Source organism: Callospermophilus lateralis, chromosome 17 (assembly GCF_048772815.1).
Source record: "Callospermophilus lateralis isolate mCalLat2 chromosome 17, mCalLat2.hap1, whole genome shotgun sequence".
Taxonomy (NCBI): Eukaryota; Metazoa; Chordata; class Mammalia; order Rodentia; family Sciuridae; genus Callospermophilus; species Callospermophilus lateralis.
This window is the reverse complement of record NC_135321.1, coordinates 27,762,669-27,781,402: the sequence shown is the minus strand read 5'-3', so window position 1 is coordinate 27,781,402 and position 18,734 is coordinate 27,762,669. Positions and strand designations below refer to the sequence as shown.

Below are 18,734 nucleotides of genomic sequence, written 5' to 3'. Positions count from 1 at the left end.
GAAGGGAGGGAGGGGACCGGTGGGGCTGCCACTGTCAAGGATCACATTCTCTCACCCCAGATCCCGTACAAGTGACTGCTGATTCCTCTGAGGACACAGTGATATCCTCTTCCTCCTCAGGAACTGGCAACTGTCTTATTCAGGCCTTGGCACTGAAGAGTCCAGATTTAGGTGGTCTGTGATTTTGAAACAGGTGGACTTTCTTGTCCTATACTTCTAATCAAAACCTGAGCACTTTTTCCCGGGTGCAGAATGTGTGGTCTTCTAAGAAATCACCCACTTTGGGGAATGCTCACAGTGCAGGGTTTGTATTTCTGCCCAAGAACTTGCATTTGGTTACAGCTTAGTTAGAGCTTAGCAGGCAGGGAGTTGTGGCTTGATGGTGAGGAAAGACAGGTTTCTTCATACGCACAGAGGGCAGGTGACAAGGCTTGCCTTTGGCTGCTTGCAGGTCAACTGCCACTGTCAATGTCCACTAGACTGTGAATAACATATTCAGAATCTGCAAGGTGAGAGAATGGAGATGTCACTCAGTGGTAGCGCCCTTTGCCCAGCATGTGCAAGACAGTGCTTGGGTCCCATCCCCAACAGTGGAGAAAAAAAAAAAAAAAAAAAAGGAAAAGAATCAGAATGTCCAAGATAAGGGAGTGCAGGAGTTTTAGAAATTACTTGATTACCATCTCTGATGCCACCTCCCTGAACCCTCCCACTCAGCCTCAGAGGAACCAGCGTAGCTGAGCTGGGGATGGGCCCATTCATCCTGCCCCTGTCTGGTGGTGCATTCATTCGCGGTTCAGCCTCTTTCACTTGCATACAGTTCTTGCTTAAATGTAACCTCTGACTTCTACACACTGAAGTATAAGCCAATATTCTCTCATAAAACCGGTAGCGGGTAGAGAAGCGCTGGCTTGCCAACGTGGGAGCTGATTAATTCATTCAAATATTGGAGTGGCTCCTTCACGCAGGAAGTGTGCCTGGTGCTGAGTGCCATTTCCTTTTGTCAGCTTGAAGGAGGCCTTAAGCTGCCTCTCACACTTCTGTTCTCCACGCTCAGCAATTTACTCATTCTCGCCCTCACCTCGGGGTTGACAATATTCTCCGTTTTTCCTTTTAAGTTATTTGACCAACAGGTTATTTAGTGACTAAGTGTATGTCCAGAAGATAATATGCCAACCATATTCTGGTTAGAAATGGTCTTGATGGGCATATTCTTGTTAGGTGAATAAAGAACAAGATCCATACAAGAGCACAGAATGGAAATTTCAAGAATTAAGAATTAAACTGTACACATTGGATGCCTTCCTGAGAGAAGGAACAAGAGGATCTAAGTTTACCTGAGAGAGTGGAATAAACCTTAACTTTGAGTCAGAGACATAATGAATCATAATCAAAGATTCTGGATCTCTAGTTCCAATCAAGCACATGGATCTGGTCTTTTCTCAATCCCAAAACCACTGACATGAGGAAATAGTGCATATTTTAAGATGCTTTGAACACACTTGTGGTTTATTTTTAGTGGCAGGATCTCAGGACTAGGAGAAATGTACGTTTTTGGTCTCCTGCCTCCTGCTTACCTGGGGAGCCCTGTTGGAGGTGCTGGAAGGGTTTCTGCTAGCTACTCCTCACAGGGCCTGGAGGATTTGGGCTGATTCCTATGTGCAAACACGTGTTGTTGGCTGTGTCTTGCAAAGTTTACTCCCTTGCCCATACCCAGCCCCACCGGCATTTGGCCCTCCTCCCGCTATGCCCAGTTCAGATCAGAGGCTTAGGTTGTACTGATAAATTCAGAAGGGTGGGTGATCATCACCAACTAAGTAAGAGTGTCTGGAGGAAGGGTTAGTTAAGGGTTATTCACCAGAACACAAGCTTCATGTTACTGCCTGTGGCTCATGTGACTAACACTCTAGCACTCGTCTTTTTCCTATGCCACAGCCCCTCAACAAATGGTCTCCGATGTGCTATAATTTAGAGTCATCTTATCATAGATGAAAGAGACTGAACTTTGAGAACGTGTAGTTTGGGATTTAAATCCTAAATACACGTACTAACATGAGACCTAGCAAATGTTACTTAATTTGCTAAGTCTTGATTATCCCCATCCATGAAGTGGAGGTACTTTCTATGTCATGAAGGGGTTGGGAAAATTGATAAAGAAAAATTACATAAAGCAGCAACCAGTGTGCAGGGACCCAGGCCATTCTCTGGGTATCAAATCCTGACCCCTACCCCCATTTCTCCTGGAGGAGGCTGTGGCTGGCATTGGATAGACACACAATCTGGTGTATTGGGACTGGTGAGCCTCTGTCGCTCTGCCTGTGCTCTTTCAACTCCTGCCACCTTTTCATTTTTAAGGCCCAGTTCAAATTCCTTCTTACTTCAACAGCCTTACCATGACTTCTCTTGTATCATCCTTCAAGTTTGATACGGGCCCTCTGCTACATTCTACTTGGATTGAAATGCACATGTCTGACTCTTTAACCAAACTGCAAGTCCCTTGAAGACGGACACTGGGTCTTCTAATGATGTTGTCCCTTAGTGCCTAGGCAAGTGGCCAAGCGGGTTGTTGCTTGTTTTTTTAATTACAATCAGAGGAGACAAACTGGTTGTTTATCGGAATGCAGATTCCAGCCTGCCCACAGAATGGGTAAGGGGAGAAAATAACCTCAGCTCTAACTACACTTAGGTATCACCTTTGGCAGAGTCACTGAGGGAAGCTAAAAATCCCATTGAGCTTTTCTGGAGGCTGGAGGTGCTGGAGCCCAGCATGGCTCCTTCTCTTTTTTGAATCAAACATAATATTGTTACAGAAAACATGAAATCTTTCCTGGTTTTCATGAATGCTCTCCAAGTCTAACAAAGCTAGCCATCATACCCCTGCAATCAAAATGAGCTTCTTTCCTTTGACTCTTCACCCACCCATTCCCAGCATTTTTTAAAGCAACAATAAAGAATGTGATTATTTCATTAATCAATCATGTGTTTTATCGGGTGCTTTTCTGGTGCCATGCACTACAGAGAAAATATATATATATATATATATTTTTAACCTTACCCTTCAACATTGATTAAGCAGAGAATTGTGGAAATATGCATAAACCTGACTATTATCCTGTCTTGTTTGTTGTATGTGATTGTTTGAAGTATAAGTTATGAACATCCAAATAGTAAATAAAATCTCAGGCAGCACAAGGATTGAGGTAAACTGAGTCACATGTAAATGAAAAGAAGAAGAAAAGGTCATTTTAATTGCTCTGATTTTAAAAAAGAAAAAGAAAAATCCTTCCCGGAGAAGATGGGTCTTTATCTCTGAAACCATAATTATTAACTTCTTATATTACTAGTTTGATAGTAGGAGTAAAGCCAGGGGCCTTCTCCCTTAGGAAATGTACACATCTATAGATTCACACATAATTATATGAACAAACAGTTTCAGGGACCAGTAGTTCTCCTGAAGTCCAACCATAGCTCTTGTTTTTATTTAAAGCGTTTGCAGAATTGGTAGCACATACAAGGATGGGAGGGCAGGGTGGCAAGGGGGAGGTGAAATAAGAGAGGTGATGGGCACACAGAGAGAAGACCATCCGGTCTAGATTCCTGGAAACACTACCTTTACCTCTAGTGGCTATACTTCTTGAGCTCTGATCCAGGCTCTGCTGTGCCCAGGTCTTGGGGATGCTGAATGCAAACTGTGAGAAGTATCATTAAGGAAAACTCCTTTGTTCTTTTCCAGCTCCTCACAGCCAGTGACCTTGCAGCCAGCGACCTCAAAGGATTTCAGCCACAGGTGAGTTCCCCTGATGCTTTCCCAAAGTTTAAGTGAGTAAAATGTTCTGTGGTTTGGTCATGAGTGAACGAACTTGACTTCAGGATAGTAACGTCCACCTGGACCTCCAGCATCTCTGACTTCAGGTGTTGACCCCGAGAATGACCTGGTAGCTCCGCTCCCTCTAGCTCCTCTCTCACCCGACTGTGGACAGAACAACTTCATTCTATTCTTGCTCTCTTGGTGTTTTATAGCAAAAGAAAATTTACATCAAGATGTTTGGCATGTTGAGTGGTAGGTTACCCAGCTTAAGAGAGGTCTGAATTGAAGTGGGCGAGGGTGGGCTGGGGCTGGGGTCCTCCCCTGTATTTTTCTCTGTTTGGACAGGATATTCACATTTCTGTAATCTTCATGTGCAAATGCCTTGCAGTCATGGTCTGGTGGCGAGGTTAATTTCAGACTCCTGCAGAGGCAGACAGTTGAGTTTTGCTGATCTTGATCAGGAAATGGGCCACTGTTATCTCTTGTCAGAATGCTGTCTGGAGGTCACCATGGGCCAGCCACAAGAGGGTACAGGCAGAGGCTTTCTGGGACCTGCTTAGCAAAGGAGAAAATAGGAAATCATCCTCTCTGTCTCTGGAAGGAGAGTCATTGTCTACACACACACACAGACCAGACACACAGAAGCTCCAGTCCCCTCCTGAAGAGGGGACTGTGTAAATACAGCATAATAGAAAGGTCAATCCCGTAAAAACCATGGCTTTGGTGCTCAGGCCCTGTCCCTTTTCCTTATGAAACTTGCCCTCACCCCAATCGAGTGCTTGCCTTCGATCATATAGTGCTCTACCTTGGTGGAAAAGTCTTCACAGCCGATGCTGGCATACTTCTCAGGTAGGGCACTCAATTTGTTAATAGCAAGAGTTTCATGTATTTGGCATGTTTTCTTCTTTAAACGTGTTTCACATGCAAGAATACTGGTGTCCTCACTGTGCTTCTTTCTCCTTTGTGGGTTCCGACCTCTAAGTGTCCTTCCACTGAGGACAAAGCCCTTAAGGAAAGTATCCCTAGATCACATGGAGGGAGGGAACAAGGACATAAGAGTGGACCGTGAGAGGCTGGAGGAAGAAGAATAGCGAAATCAGGGACCATTAGTGAAAGTAAAAAACTAGACCCCTGTGCCAGTGTGGAGTGTCTCCATCAGAGTCTGTGGATCCTCTGTCAGAGATGATGGGAATTTGGAGAAATAGATGGCAAGTGAGCCTTTTTGCCAGTCACTGAAAACTGGTATTTAAAGTACCAATTCACACAAACTTTCAGTGGACCTAAGGGAATGTGAAGCTAAAGCAGAAGAAAATCAACATTTACCCACATCCCATGCTCCCCTACACCTCCATGCATATCCACTGGCATCCCAGCTGAAGGTGTCTTTTTAATTTTTGTCTGAAAATTTATTGGAAAGGGGATACTGTTTTGCTGCTTGGAAAGGTACATAGTGGGGACTGAGTTTACAGAAGGTGCATGCATGTATGTATGTGAATATGTGAACATCAGGGAAGGGCATGGCTTCTTCCTGGGGTGCTGTTGTCTCATGTTCATTTACATATGTCATTAGATATGAGATTTAATATGAACTATTAAGTGAAGAGAAAATTTGACATGTTTGAGGCTCATCTGTCATTTTTGCAGGCAGGATCCTGGAAGGACAGTTTCCACACTCCCTGACATGCATCCCAGAGTTTCCAGAACCCTGATTCTGCTCAGCCCTTTCACATTATTCCATCTGTATATCATCTCCCTGAGCCTGGAAGCATCCATGTGTATTTTTCACTCTCAGGATACCTGGTCCTGAGGCCAGGAAGTCCTAGGAACCTTGTGGCTAGCATGTAATGCCCAGATCAAATGCCCAGATCAAAGTTAATGCTCCAGTGTTTTTCCTAAGTCAAAACCACTTGGATGTGCCCCTGCCGCAGTCCGGCTGCAGCAAAATAGCCAGGGGGTGACGAATAACTCGTGTACATTGATACAGCAGGAGTGGGAGCCGTTTATTGTAGGACAGGAGGGGTATATATACATTCCACACAGCTTATCTTAATTAACATAAACTAGATACAGCAGTCCACCAATAAGGAATCTCCACACTTAATGGCTCGCTGGCATTACTTCGCAAACCACTCCCTCTGGCAAAATGCTAGGTGCCATCTTGACTTGTTTACGTGCCCCAAGTCAACACCACCCGTTGGGTGCTTTTCCAAATAGAAACAAAGCTGCCCACATGGTTTGGGCTGCCCCTCCAAACCCATTGCACCAAATTGTTGGCTTTTGTTGTTATTTTTCCCTTTCTTTCTCTGGGTTTCAGATGAAAACAGCCCCATGCATCCTGATGCCTGCAATAATTCATGGGCATGTTCCTTGCGGGACCTGTCACTGGCTGTCAGGAGGGACTCAGGAGGAACCCTCCCTGAGATGACTGTGACTAGCCTCTCAGCCTTCTCATGGTCCACACTTATCACTGGAGTGTAGATGGGTTTTGTTCTTCCTTTGATGACAGTTTTGTTTGCTCGTTGGTGTTGCAAACCACTTGAAGAAGATAGTTATGATTTCTTCACTAGTCTTTGATGATTTTGAAAGTGTGAAAGTAGCATCTGTATTGGGCTGGGCTTTTCTGTCTGTCTGTCCCTGTGCTCTTAGCATCCAGATAGAGCAAAGGAGGGTAGAGAAGAGATATCTGCCTTTCTCCCTTTCCTTATTGATTTTGAAAGGCAGCATGCTCTGTCATAGAAAGGAACACATGACTTTGCAGGTGGGGTCTGAGAGGCCACACTGTCTAAGCTACTGTATGGTGGTGGCGGGTGGTCTTCCCAGAGGTGATGAGCTTGTCCTCTGGGCCATGGGCTACAACTGTTTCCTAGCGTCAGGCCCTAACTGAGAGGTGATAATGTTCTCAGCAAGTTTTCAAAGCCCAGATGTACAAGCTTCTGAAATTCACACTTAAACCACCCTGACTTTTCTCTCTTGTTTGGTTTACCCACCAAAACATGACTCCTTTTATCTTCTAACATCTTGTTTGATGCAACGGACATACTTTAGTTCCCTCCCTTCTAGCCTTTGGGTAATTGAAAGTGAGGACCCTCTTCTCCTTTTGCTGGACCCTTCCTCTCCACCACCAAGAAGAATAAGAGCTGGCATCCATGTCTCTTTAGTATAAGTTTTCTTCTCCTCTTTCATGTATTCCTTGAACCCTAACCTAAAAGCTCTAAGTGTTCACTGTAGAAACTTAGAATACACCAAATACCATACAAGCAAATCTCTTATTCCACCCCAGGAACACAGATGATGGCATTTTGGGGTTATAATCTTCCCACTTAGTTCTGCCTAGACATATAAACCTATCAGATTTTTTAAATTGGTGCCATATTTTATATGCTTTTTTTTATTACCTTCTTTTTTGTTTGTTTGCATGCTTCACATGTCCCTGGAAAGTCACCTAGCAACTGGCTATTCTTGTACTAGTTACCAATACCATCATTTATTTATACTCCCTTCTCACTTGCCTTTTGCACGCTGAGATCTTGAGGAGCATCCAAGCAGAGGCTAGCACCCTGTGCCCTGATCTAGGACATAAATAACATGCAAAGCTTCTTGGAATTCACTTTTTAATTTTTTTTTTTTTTTTTTATTTCTTGGTTCCTACAGAGATGTGAAGGTTCCTGAAACTTTGTAGTAGATGGCCCACCAACTTCTGCACATGCTGATGAGGGCCCTGGGTGGGGGTATGATAAAGAAATAACCAGCATGGGGACCAATCAGTTGCAGGTTCCCTGTGCCCAGCCATAGTGTTGGAAAAGTGACCTTATGGAGAAGCATCCCCTACAAAAGAGAGACTGGGCTAAAATTCTTGGTATTCCCTGCTATGTAAACTTCCTTTCATCTCAGAGGAGATGAAAAATGGACTAGTACTTCAAGGATGGGGCAAGTGTGAGAGCGGTCTGTGAAGGGCAGACACTTTTAATGAGTTTCTAAAATGTTAATTGTTAATTATGGCCAAGGGTACATTGATGTGAAAGGTGAGAAGAGAATAAAGTGTGACATACAGGAAAACATTTCCAGTGTAGAGAAAACAGGGCTCTCAGTGACTGTGTTGCCATTTTATTCAACTGGTATTCATGCCATACCTTTGTGTAGGGCTCCCTGCTGTGCACAGACCCTTCCCTAGCTGTTGATGGTTCTGGAACATTCTGGCACCAGTGTCAACTTTGTGACCCTGGGAAAGCTATCTAATGACTATGATCCTCAATTTTCTTATTAAGCAAAACTGTTGTGTGGCTTATCTCATTGATTGTTGTACGGATTCAGTCAGACAATGCATGTAAGAGCAACTTAGTAGGAGGCCTGGCATGTACAACAAATTTAATTATTCCATCCACGAGAGTAGTACCAGTTAAGTTAGTTCAAAATTTCAGATGAAGGAGAAATTTTATCTTCATGGAGCAAGTGTGGGAGTCTTCTAGGCAGAGATGCATGCACCTGGGCAAGGACAGGTGAGAATCAAGATGGTGAACTTCTTCTGGAGCAGGGGAGGCCTGGACGAAGGTCACAACAAGGGTGGCAGTGCCTGGGTGTATTCAGAAGACTTGTCTGCCTCAGAGGAGCCCTGTGGGAAATAACCTGGAAATTACAGTGGGGCCAAATTTCAGATCTTAGAGCATGGAAAAGTAGTTTAACTTCAAAAAGTAAATAAATATTATTGAAGTTTTCAAATACGTACAAAAGTAGGCATGAAAATAAAATATATCCATATATCTACTATCCAACTTCAATAGAATGCTGCTACAAAAGCCCACTTGGGTAGCACTTTTTGACTTTTGTGGTGTACATGTTCCTGTCATGACCAATTTTAAGCTAACAGTGGTTTAATTACCAGTTCACAAAGTCCTTGTCAAATGAACTGACTCCATACCACAGGGCCAGCTTCAATAACCAATACCATCTTACCCATCTTATTTCATCTCCATTCCCAGTTACTTTGGTTTATAATTTACTTTTTTGGATGGAGTATTTTCAAACAAATCTCAGGCATCATGCCACTTTACTCAAGTAAATACTTGAGTAAGCTTATCTAAACCAATAAGTGATTGATTGATTTATCTCTTTCTTTAAGCCTGTATACGCCATCATCACTCTTATCAAAATCAATAATTCCTTAGTATTTTCTCATACCCAGTCCATATTCAGATTTTTCAGATTATCTCAGCCTACCATTTTATAATTGATTTGAATCAGGATCCATAGGTTGGAAGTTGTATTCAACTGAAGAACAGTGTGAGTCATTCTTCAGCCATTAAAAGTCTGAGAACAGGCAAGAGTCAGAAATATAAGACCACTTTGTGGGTGGTAGGTGTAATGAGATGAGGAGGGAGCCCATCCCTAAGGCTTTGCCATTTGGTCCATAGGAGAAAATATAGGGAATGAAACTGACTATGATGTTGGAGATGCTGCCAAGAGAAGGAATATGAGATCTGGAGGTGGGATCAGTTGAGCCAGGGACTACTTGCCTGGATGGAGAAATGGAGGTGCTGTTAGCCAAAACAGGGGTGCAGAAGAAGGGCACTGTTCACTCCTGAGTTAAGAATGATTATAACCCAGCATCCAAAGGAGAAGGACATTGTCCTTCTCACATGAACCCTTACTCCATTCTCCTCAGGCCCCCTGGTCCATCCTACTCAGTGATCACCAGGGGACACAACCACCTGCAGCAAATCCTGGCTCCATGCGTCTTCACACAGAAATTTTAATTACAGAACCCCCAGAGATTCTGAGAAGAGAAGCTTTTTTTAGGAAGGTATGCCTAGAGTTTCTGAGTAGAAAGAAACCCCAGCTGTGATCATCTCCCAACAAAAATGAAGGCCAGAGCCATGGCAGGAGCCAAGCCTCCATTTTTGTATCTCATATTTTTGTTTGCTGCAGAGGTGCTCCTACACGGAGAAGTAGCAGATGCAGCTGGGGAGGTACAGTCTTCTGAGAGGTTCTCCTTTTAGTATTATATCCCCGAGGGCCCAGCTTTCTTGTTCTTTTAGGGTTGATCATGTTTTTCAGAGCAGCATATCACCATTCTTTGATTTTATCCTAAGTGGACATCATCAGTCTCCTCTAAGTTCAATTCCAACAGCTATAAAGATGGTAACTCTGGAGTTTCCTGTACCTTTTGGGCTCAACTGAAGTGAGTGTTAGTATGTGTTCATACTGCTTTTGCTTGAATATGCTCATGCCAAGGCCTCACTGCAAAGGTACAGTGGGCCAGAAGGTATTTTTTGAATACTTCATACATCCACTCATTCAATCCTCATATGTCCTTTGTAAACCAGTTAATTACAATAGCCCCATTTTATAAGAAAGATCAGGAAAGCCCAGATAAGTTAAGGCCACTAAGCCTATAAGTGGCAGAAGTGGGATTTGAACCCAGGACTCTGGCTCCAATGTCTGAACCACTTATGATCTGCCACCTTATATTAGACTTCAGCTCCATGGTTAAGATAAGTCAAATCCTGCCTGAGCTTTGGTAGAACCAAGACAAACAGCTCCATCTTCCTTTTTGCATATTACATTGAGTTTTCAGATTCTAAGAAAAAGCAAATTCTACATCTTCCTTATACTAATACAGAAAATTGCTGCAGAGCATTTCAGACTCTTTTATCTTGGCAAAGAATTTCTATCGTTCTCTCCCAGACTCTTATAGGGAGAATCATGGTGGTGGTGGTGGCTGCCCCATCTACCAAGGAGGAAACTTAAATTGAGAGAGAAGTAGATGGCGCAAGACATCCAGCCACAAAGATGGCTTGTCTTGAATTCATCACTTGATAGTCCCAAGCATTTGGGAAGAACCATTCCCAATTCAGGCAGTGCAGAAGCAAGGGGTTCTCCCAGTGCTTCCTTGTTTCTTCTCACCACCTTGCTCCCTGCATTTGAAAACTGAAGAATACCTCAGCTGCAGAAAGGAATTATCAGGGGTGCTTATGAAATTTAGAGTAGCCCAGGCCTAACCCCAGGGGTTTAGCTTGGATTGTTCTGGATGAGGTCTAGATAATGGTATTTTCAGAAGCTTTCCAGGGTTTAAATTGGGCTTCTCATTTTCTGGATAAAGACTGAAGCAGAAAGGAAGTGTGGAAGAGGAAAGCAGGGGGAGGACTTCCCATTCAAAGAGTCATCCCTGTGCCAGGTGATCCCATGCCAGGTGATCCCTATGCCAGGAGTGTGCTGTGACTTCATTTACCCCTGGAATCCAATGTCCATAGCAGCCCTGTGGTCTGATGCCTTCCTCTCCTCTTTCTAGACATAGGAAGTATGGCTACATAAAGTCCATACCTGTGCCCATCCCCTGCTATTTTCATTCACCCAGTGAGATTTGCCCAAGATCGTAAACAAGCCAGTGAGGATGTTTAAATCTATGGTCTCCTCCAGTTGTTCTCATAACATTCTTTCTGGGTCTAAAAGATATTCACAAAAAGATTCAACTTTATGACACTATCCCAGAAAGAGAATGCATGTAAGTGGCCAATGTCACCTACTGCTGTGTCTCTTAAAATGAGGTCTATCCCATGAACCCCCCTAGCTAAGACCTTTTATCTTACCTTTGATCATCTGTGCCACCTACCTTTGGTATCTTGTTCAATTATATACAGAAAATGAGCTGCAAACCAGGGTGGCTGTCAAGTGTCTGCCATTGGTTGGCCATGACATACATCTAGCAACTAGAAAAAGAGATTAAAATCTGTCATAGCAATTTGATGTTGTCAAGATACCCAAGCATGTAACAGTTTAGCCTTTAACTAAAACATTCATACAAAATATGCATTGGAATAAAAATCTGGTCTTTCACCCAAGATCATTTGAGAATCTCTGTTCTAGTTATCCAGTGTTGGACTTTTCTAGTTTTAATACAGGAATGGGGTTTGGACTATTTCTTTGTCTTTTTCTTCTGTGAGCCTATATTGAAGATTCATATTGTTAAAGTTTTCCTTCTTTAAAAAAATAATTCTACCAGTAAATATATCTTTTCTGCCACTTTTAGGATACCTATGCTAAACATGGCTTTCTTCCCATAATTCCTTAAACAACCCATTCAATTATATCTACGATGTTAATAAATATATATTTAGTTTTGATGGACACAGTACCTTTATTTTATTTATTTATTTTTACGTGGTGCTAAGATCAAACCCAGTGCCTCATACGTGTGAGGCAAGGGTTCGGCCATGGAGCCACAATCCCAGCCCCCTAACAGAGTAGTTTTAACAAAAATATTTTCTCATGTGCAGAGCACTCACTTCTCTCTGAAACCCAAACTAGCACTGTTAATTTTCTTATATGAAATCTAATTTCATTCTCCAGATATACACTTTTTGCACTACCTGTCTTGATAGTTTTTTTAGTGGATTTTTTAAAAACCAGAATTGGCATTTGGTCCCAAAGAGAAGTTCTCCGGATGTTTTCCAGTGAGTGTGACATTTCAGTGGAATATTCTTAAGTATTAATAAGCTCTCCTGGGATAGTAAATCTCTTTCGACTTCAGTGAATATTTTGCTTCTTACACCCAAGACATTCTGATCATCTGAGGGTCTTGTGCAGGTAGGCCTTACTTCATGCTGATGTTCACATGCAGGAAAATTGATAAATGGCAGGTGGGTGGTTGGAAGAGAAGGAAGTGATTCATATGCAGAGATGTTTTTCCACTTTATCAAAGAAATCAATATAAGTTATCTCTGCTAGTACATTTAAATATGATGTAGGCTTTCAAAATCTGATTTAAACTCAACTTTTCAGCATAGAAATAGAAAGAAGGTGAGGCCAACCAATAAGAATTAACATTGAAGAATACTCACATTCAACTATAGCTTTCCCCTCTACAAAACAAAAACAAACATAAAACCTTAGCAACAAGGATACAGGATTTAGTGATTTTTGTGACCCCTTGAGACTCCAAAGCCTTAATTATTCTATGACTCTTTCCACCGTCTACTTGTTTCTGGCCCCTCTGTTCTTGTTTTCCTCTTCAATCCTTTTGGCAAAGGGACCTATATATGAACTTCTTATACTTTCTTCTGTAATTCTCTTCATTTAGACCTGGATCATATTTTCCTGTGTCTGAAATTTTAGTGTGATGGGTAACTTTGCTCTCTATATGTCAAGGTCCAAGAATGACTGGTATAGAGTAAATGCAGATTTACCTTTAAATGTGACTCAGTGGTAGATCACTTGCCTAGCACACACTAGGCCCTGGATTCCATCCCCAGTACTAAGGTGGGTGGGGAATAAAAACAGCATTAGGCCTGAAGAAAAGGTATCTTTGTAATTTCTTCAGCCAGATGGTCCCAAACCTACCATAGAAACAGAACAAGGCCCACTTCTCCAGCAAATGAGCAACTCAGTTTTGAAATTCTGTCTAACCCTACTGCATGGCTGACCCTTGCACCCTCTTGTCCTCCTATCCATCTATTCAACCCCTCTCCTCTATCTTCTACCAAACAAAAGAACCGATTGAGGGGTGTCAGAGGACAGATGCAGGAGAGGGACCTCCTAGTTGAACAGCTTGAAGATCTCAAGCAGCTTCCTCCAGCCATCTGCTAGCTTGTTGGGAGTCTGTGTTCCGTCTACAAACAATTCTGTTATTTCCCTGAGAATTGCCACCCTCTTCCTCACCCTCACCGGTTCTGCACTTGATTTTCCTTTTATCTCCCCCACCTTCCTAAAAATGTATCTCAGAGCTTCTGGCAGGACCCATGTTTGCAGCAGGTGACCCAAGCCAATGCTACACAGGACAAAAGAAATCTGAGTGACGTTCTTGTAATCCTTACTACTATAAATAGTAAAAATTGATGCTTGGTTAGTAACAAAACATAAATCTCTCCCACCTTGCTGTTCTCTTGAGCACAGAGAACATTTCCCATTGCTTCATAGTTCAGTCTTTGAGAGCACCAATTCTGGACCCAAACTGATAATTTTGGATCACAACTTTGTGTTATCCTGGTTATGTGACCTCCGTAAAGTTGTTTGACTTTGACATAGCTCAGGGTCCTCTTTAATAGAACAAGGATACCTACCTCATGGGATTTTGAGGAGGATTAAAAGGATAGGCCCTTGGAACAGCATCTGACATGTGTAAGCACTCCATAAATGTGCACTGTAATTCTTAGTACTCTTATAAGTTACATAATTGAAATTGATTGTGGACTGTTGGAGCCGGTTAGATCACAGATTGCAGTTTTCCAAGGCAATATCGATTATAGTTTGGGATTTCCCAAGAGGGGAAAAACCCCAAAAGCCACAAACTGAAAACAAAGTCTAAATCCATCTGCCCTTTCACAAGTCTGTTTGTGTCACTTGCCATTTGAAGTGAGCAACGGCAGACACCAGGGCCCTGGGAAAATGACACCAGGAGATAAATAGGACAGAGAACAGGCTAACAACTAGATAGGGATTGTTGGGCAGGAAGAGGAGAGCACCCACAGGCACCCTCATTGATTGCTTCCTCCTTGACCTCCTGGGGTACTTTGGAAATTAACCCTTTATCTTTTACTCCTGGGTGAGAATAGCTAGAAAAATATTTTAAAATGCTATAAAGTATTAAAAATGATTTTCACAAATGTATCAGGAGCTTTTTCAGCCACCAGAGTATTGCCTTATTCCAACAGTGATCCTCAGAATATTTCTGGTGGATATTCAGAACAAAAACCAGAAAAAGTGATTTATTGCCCAGAAACATCAGTGCTGAACTGTACCAAAGGGCATCAAAATGGGTCCTGCCCAGGAAGGTCATGTTAGGGTGTGTGAACTTTTTAGGATTCTATGCAATGCGTTTTCCCACCCCTAAATTCATTAAAAAAAAAAAAAAAAAGACAAGAGATGATTCCAGGAACATGTGGGGTCTGGATTTAATGGACTATTTGAATGACATGGCACCTGCAAAACACAGCCATGCTGACCTACAGACTCCTGTTTCCAGCACACAGTCCATTGCTGACGTGCTGACAGGGCAAGTAGCTGGCTGATGGGAAAAAGAGAGGTCTGTGCCCAGATACCAGCCTTATCCAAATTGTGAGAAAACACAGCTGGCTAAATTTGGCTTTCCCACCCTCGATCTGGGCAGGAACAAAAATACCAAAAGGGGAATGGAGGATGAGCATTGCGTAAAAAAGAGTCTGTGCGCTTCTATCAAAAGAGCAGATGATTGATAATTATTGGTGGACCCCATTCTAAGGCTGTGTGTGCGCCCAAAGTCTATAAGACTCCTTAATAAAAATGCATGCATACAAATTCTGCAACTTTGTTAATTTCATCTGGCCTTGGGATTACACTAAAGAGATCTTCTATGACTTCTCTTATTTTTTGGAACTAAAAAGAAGTTTTGCGAGCCTTTTCAGGGACAATCAAATATTTGAAGGTTTATTTGCCTTTCACAATGATTTCATAGTAAAACTTCAGTTCCTGCTGGATATTATAACCCAATGTAGATGGCTTTGAACTAAATCGGTTGGATTCTCCTACCTGGCACCTATTGCATTATTGGCATCTTGTGAACAGTGTCCTAAGGCAGAGGGTGGGCATGAGGAGGGGGTGATGTTTCAGCAAGAAACGCCTGTGAAATCTCAGCCTGCAGGCGTCTAGAGAGGCAGCGTGCTTCACTCTTGATAAACTCCAGCAGAAAAGAGCAATCAGCTAAACGAGAGCTGGACAAATTAAATGGCTGAGTATTATTTCAAAAGAGAGCTCGGGCAGCATCAGAAATTCCCCATCAGCTGTAATAACGCCAATTACTTTGCCAATTGCAGATTCCAGCGTGATGTGTTTAGCGCAATCAGGCTCGGACTCTAGCAGGGGCCTGATGGGTTTTGTTTACTCTGAATGTGCATTTGTAGAGAATCTTTTGCACCCAAAGGCTTAGAGCTCTGAATGTCCTTCTCTGGGTCCAGATTCGTGCACAGCTGAGGGAGATTATTTTGAGATGGAGGCAGGGGCAGGCTGGACCCAGTGCTCCCTCTCATTGGAGAATTCCTGGGATTTAAATATAAAGAGCACAGCTGGGTTTGGTAGTTCTTAGTGAATGTGGCAATCTCCAGAAAAACCTCTCTGTAGATTAACCAGCTAGTTACTATCTATTTTTGGTTATGAGCAAGGCTTCCTGGCACGTTGGAGCATTGGACAGATCACTATTAAGCAGCAATAATAAACACACAGCTCTGGGAGGAGAGAACTCGCCAAGAGTTCATTAAGCCTTAAATACTGACAAACGGGGGTAAGGGGGCTTTCATTGTCTCCCTTTGAGAATCATTTGGTGGAATGTCAAACATATAGATCATTTCAAATATGGAAAGCGATCATAAGAGCAAAAGAGATCCATCCCCCACCCGCAGCATTTTAGCAGAGGAAATAAAACTTGGGAGAGTGTGCAGAAACATTCATTTTCTGTTTACATTTGGCTCTGTAGAAATAATGGGTGTGCAGCTCCAGCTACTTTGAGTGAGCTACGAGTCTCCATTTACACTCCCAATTGAGGAAGGCGCTAATCATGGGCATTTACTGAGTGCTTGGGCCTGACTGACAGCTCGAGTGGAAGCTATATCATGGTTTCTGGGGGTGCAGACGAAGAGCTAAAAGCTGATTTGATTCCACTTATGCTCAGCTGTCATCTGAGGCCAGAGCCTGGAGGAGAATGGGAAGCTCTTCTCTTCCTCTGCCTAGTGACAAGCAACCTTTGTGTCATTGCTTTTTTTTTTCACCTGCCCCTTCTTCCTTCATGCCAGCGATAAAGGCCACTTTGCCTGCTGAGGAAAGGATTCTTCCAACTCAAAGGCAGCTTCCAGTACCTCCAAGTGACTGGCTCACGGACACCCCAAGCCCTCCCTCTCCAAGCTGCTGCAGAAGGCTCCTTGCCCACAAGTCCAGGATGGGGGCAGGCAGATCATCAGACAGGGAGAGCAGCATAGGTCATAGAATATCAGGTTAGCATGGCAAGAGCTTGTGGTATGGGCTTCAGCAGCCTTTCAGATCATTCATTCCATGAGTGTGTGTGTGTGTGTGTGTGTGTGTGTGTGTGTGCACATACATCCATGTGCCTGCACTTGTGTTTGTTTCTCATAAAAATAGTATTTCAACCAGTGCATTTGTTTTGACACCAGTCTTTCTACAGCCGGCAGCTGTTCAGATAATGTTCCTGACTCTCAGATAAGAGGCAGAGCTCATCTCATGCACACCCCCAGGGACAGGAAAGGCCCTCAGAAACCATGAGATAACATAACACATTGAATGGAGGTGAGGGCATCAAATGATGCCATATGCACCCAGCATCAGTGACTCCATAGCCAGTGGCAGATAGGGAACTGCTACATCTGGCCTTCTCATCAGCATGAATTGGAAAATATTCAGTGATCTTGTCTGTGGGGAGGTTCATTTGTTCACATGTGAACCCAGAGGACAGTTCTGACTTACTGACATAGGCTGCACCACGTGTGGGAAGATCTAGATATAATTCTTCAATGTAATCTCAATGAGGTGCCATCATGTGCTTGCCCTCCTGGGAAATGACCAGTATTAGAGGCACTGGCATGGCTCAGCCTTCATGAAATAAACTCTCCTCTTGCACCAATACTCTTCCTCCATCTTACTCTACAATGTCTTGAAAATAAATATATGTACAAATACAAGGCATATAAGAAATCCTGGCCTTTGTGCTATTTGTAGTGATTTTACTTTTGATAAACATGAACCAGTCTAGAATAGTTAGACAGGTTATGTGTCAGCAGACTCAGTCATCAACACTAGCTACAGGACCCTCTACCAAATCCTACTGCCAAGAAGACGTGTTATGAGGCATTTTATGCCTGGCATACGTGAAACAATTAGTTACGTGATTAACCCATATACTAGGTGGGAAACAATAAAAGCAACTTACATTTATGTGGCAGTTTTAAGTGTGTTCTTATACTTGGTGAGCCCCAGCAACATGTGAAATATTTGCATAATGAACTCCATTTTACAAAAGAAAAAGGAGAGGTTGAGGCAGATTAAGGAATTTTTCTCAAAAGCTTTAGTGTTAGGTAGTAAAGTGACCCAGTCAGGATTAAAACTAAGGTCTTCAGACTCTTACACCTCTTTTCCATTTTGTCCTTTGCTCTTTTCATACATGAGACAACAAGGAAGTTGGTTGTAAATACCTGTGGCATCTCTGTACATTTCTCTTTTATGGATGTGAGAAATTTAGAAATGCTTCTAAACTAATTGTTCCCCAAAGTAAAAGTAAAACCAATGGGAATTGGTTGAAAGGCTCCAGATTTCTAGTTTACATAGGACGAATTTCCCAGCAACAGAATGAAACCACTCCCCTGTGCCTAGTTAGCACCCAGCCTGAACACTTACTTAAGGATTGCCTGTAAGAAAAGCTTTTGGCAAGGTACAAGGCCAGGGAGACCCGAGGCTGCATCTCAGACTCCACCATTGCCAGCTTTGAGACCTTGTTCCAGCTGGATAACCTGTATGAGCCTCACTTTTCTCCTACATACAAGGAACGGAACAATGTCATCTCACCTGGTATAAGAAAGATTAAGTGCACATGTAAGGATCCTAGCTACTTACCTGGAACAATAAACAATGTAAATGTAATTCCTCCCCATTTCTGCAGAACCCAGTCTCCTCTGTGTCCTTCCTCTGACACCCTTTCCAAGCCAGCATCCTTTGCACAGGTGAGGATAGTCAACCCCAAAAGGCCTTTCCAGAGGCAGCATCAGGAGCTCAGGGACCAAGATCTCTCCTCTCAAATCTGGGTCATATCTTTTAAAATCTCACTTTGGATTGAGACACCAGAAATAGGTCATTAGAGAACTAGAACTGCCCCTGCCCCCAACTACTCTGAGTAATTCACAAGTATGCCCTCTGGGAGAACATTTACATGTTTGCCAAAAGATGATACCTGGAAAAATGTGTC

The 18,734-nt window shown here is 42.9% G+C and overlaps 1 protein-coding gene across 1 annotated transcript in view; it reads left to right on the top strand.

Annotated features, from left to right (window-relative positions):
• The window catches only part of Setbp1 (SET binding protein 1), a 349,315-nt gene that overhangs the window by 173,297 nt on the left and 157,284 nt on the right, over positions 1–18,734 (top strand). The window contains exon 3 of the mRNA XM_076836772.2: positions 3,731–3,784. Within this exon, the coding sequence (XP_076692887.2) occupies positions 3,731–3,784 (54 nt within the window). The remainder of the gene's footprint in view (positions 1–3,730; positions 3,785–18,734) is intronic.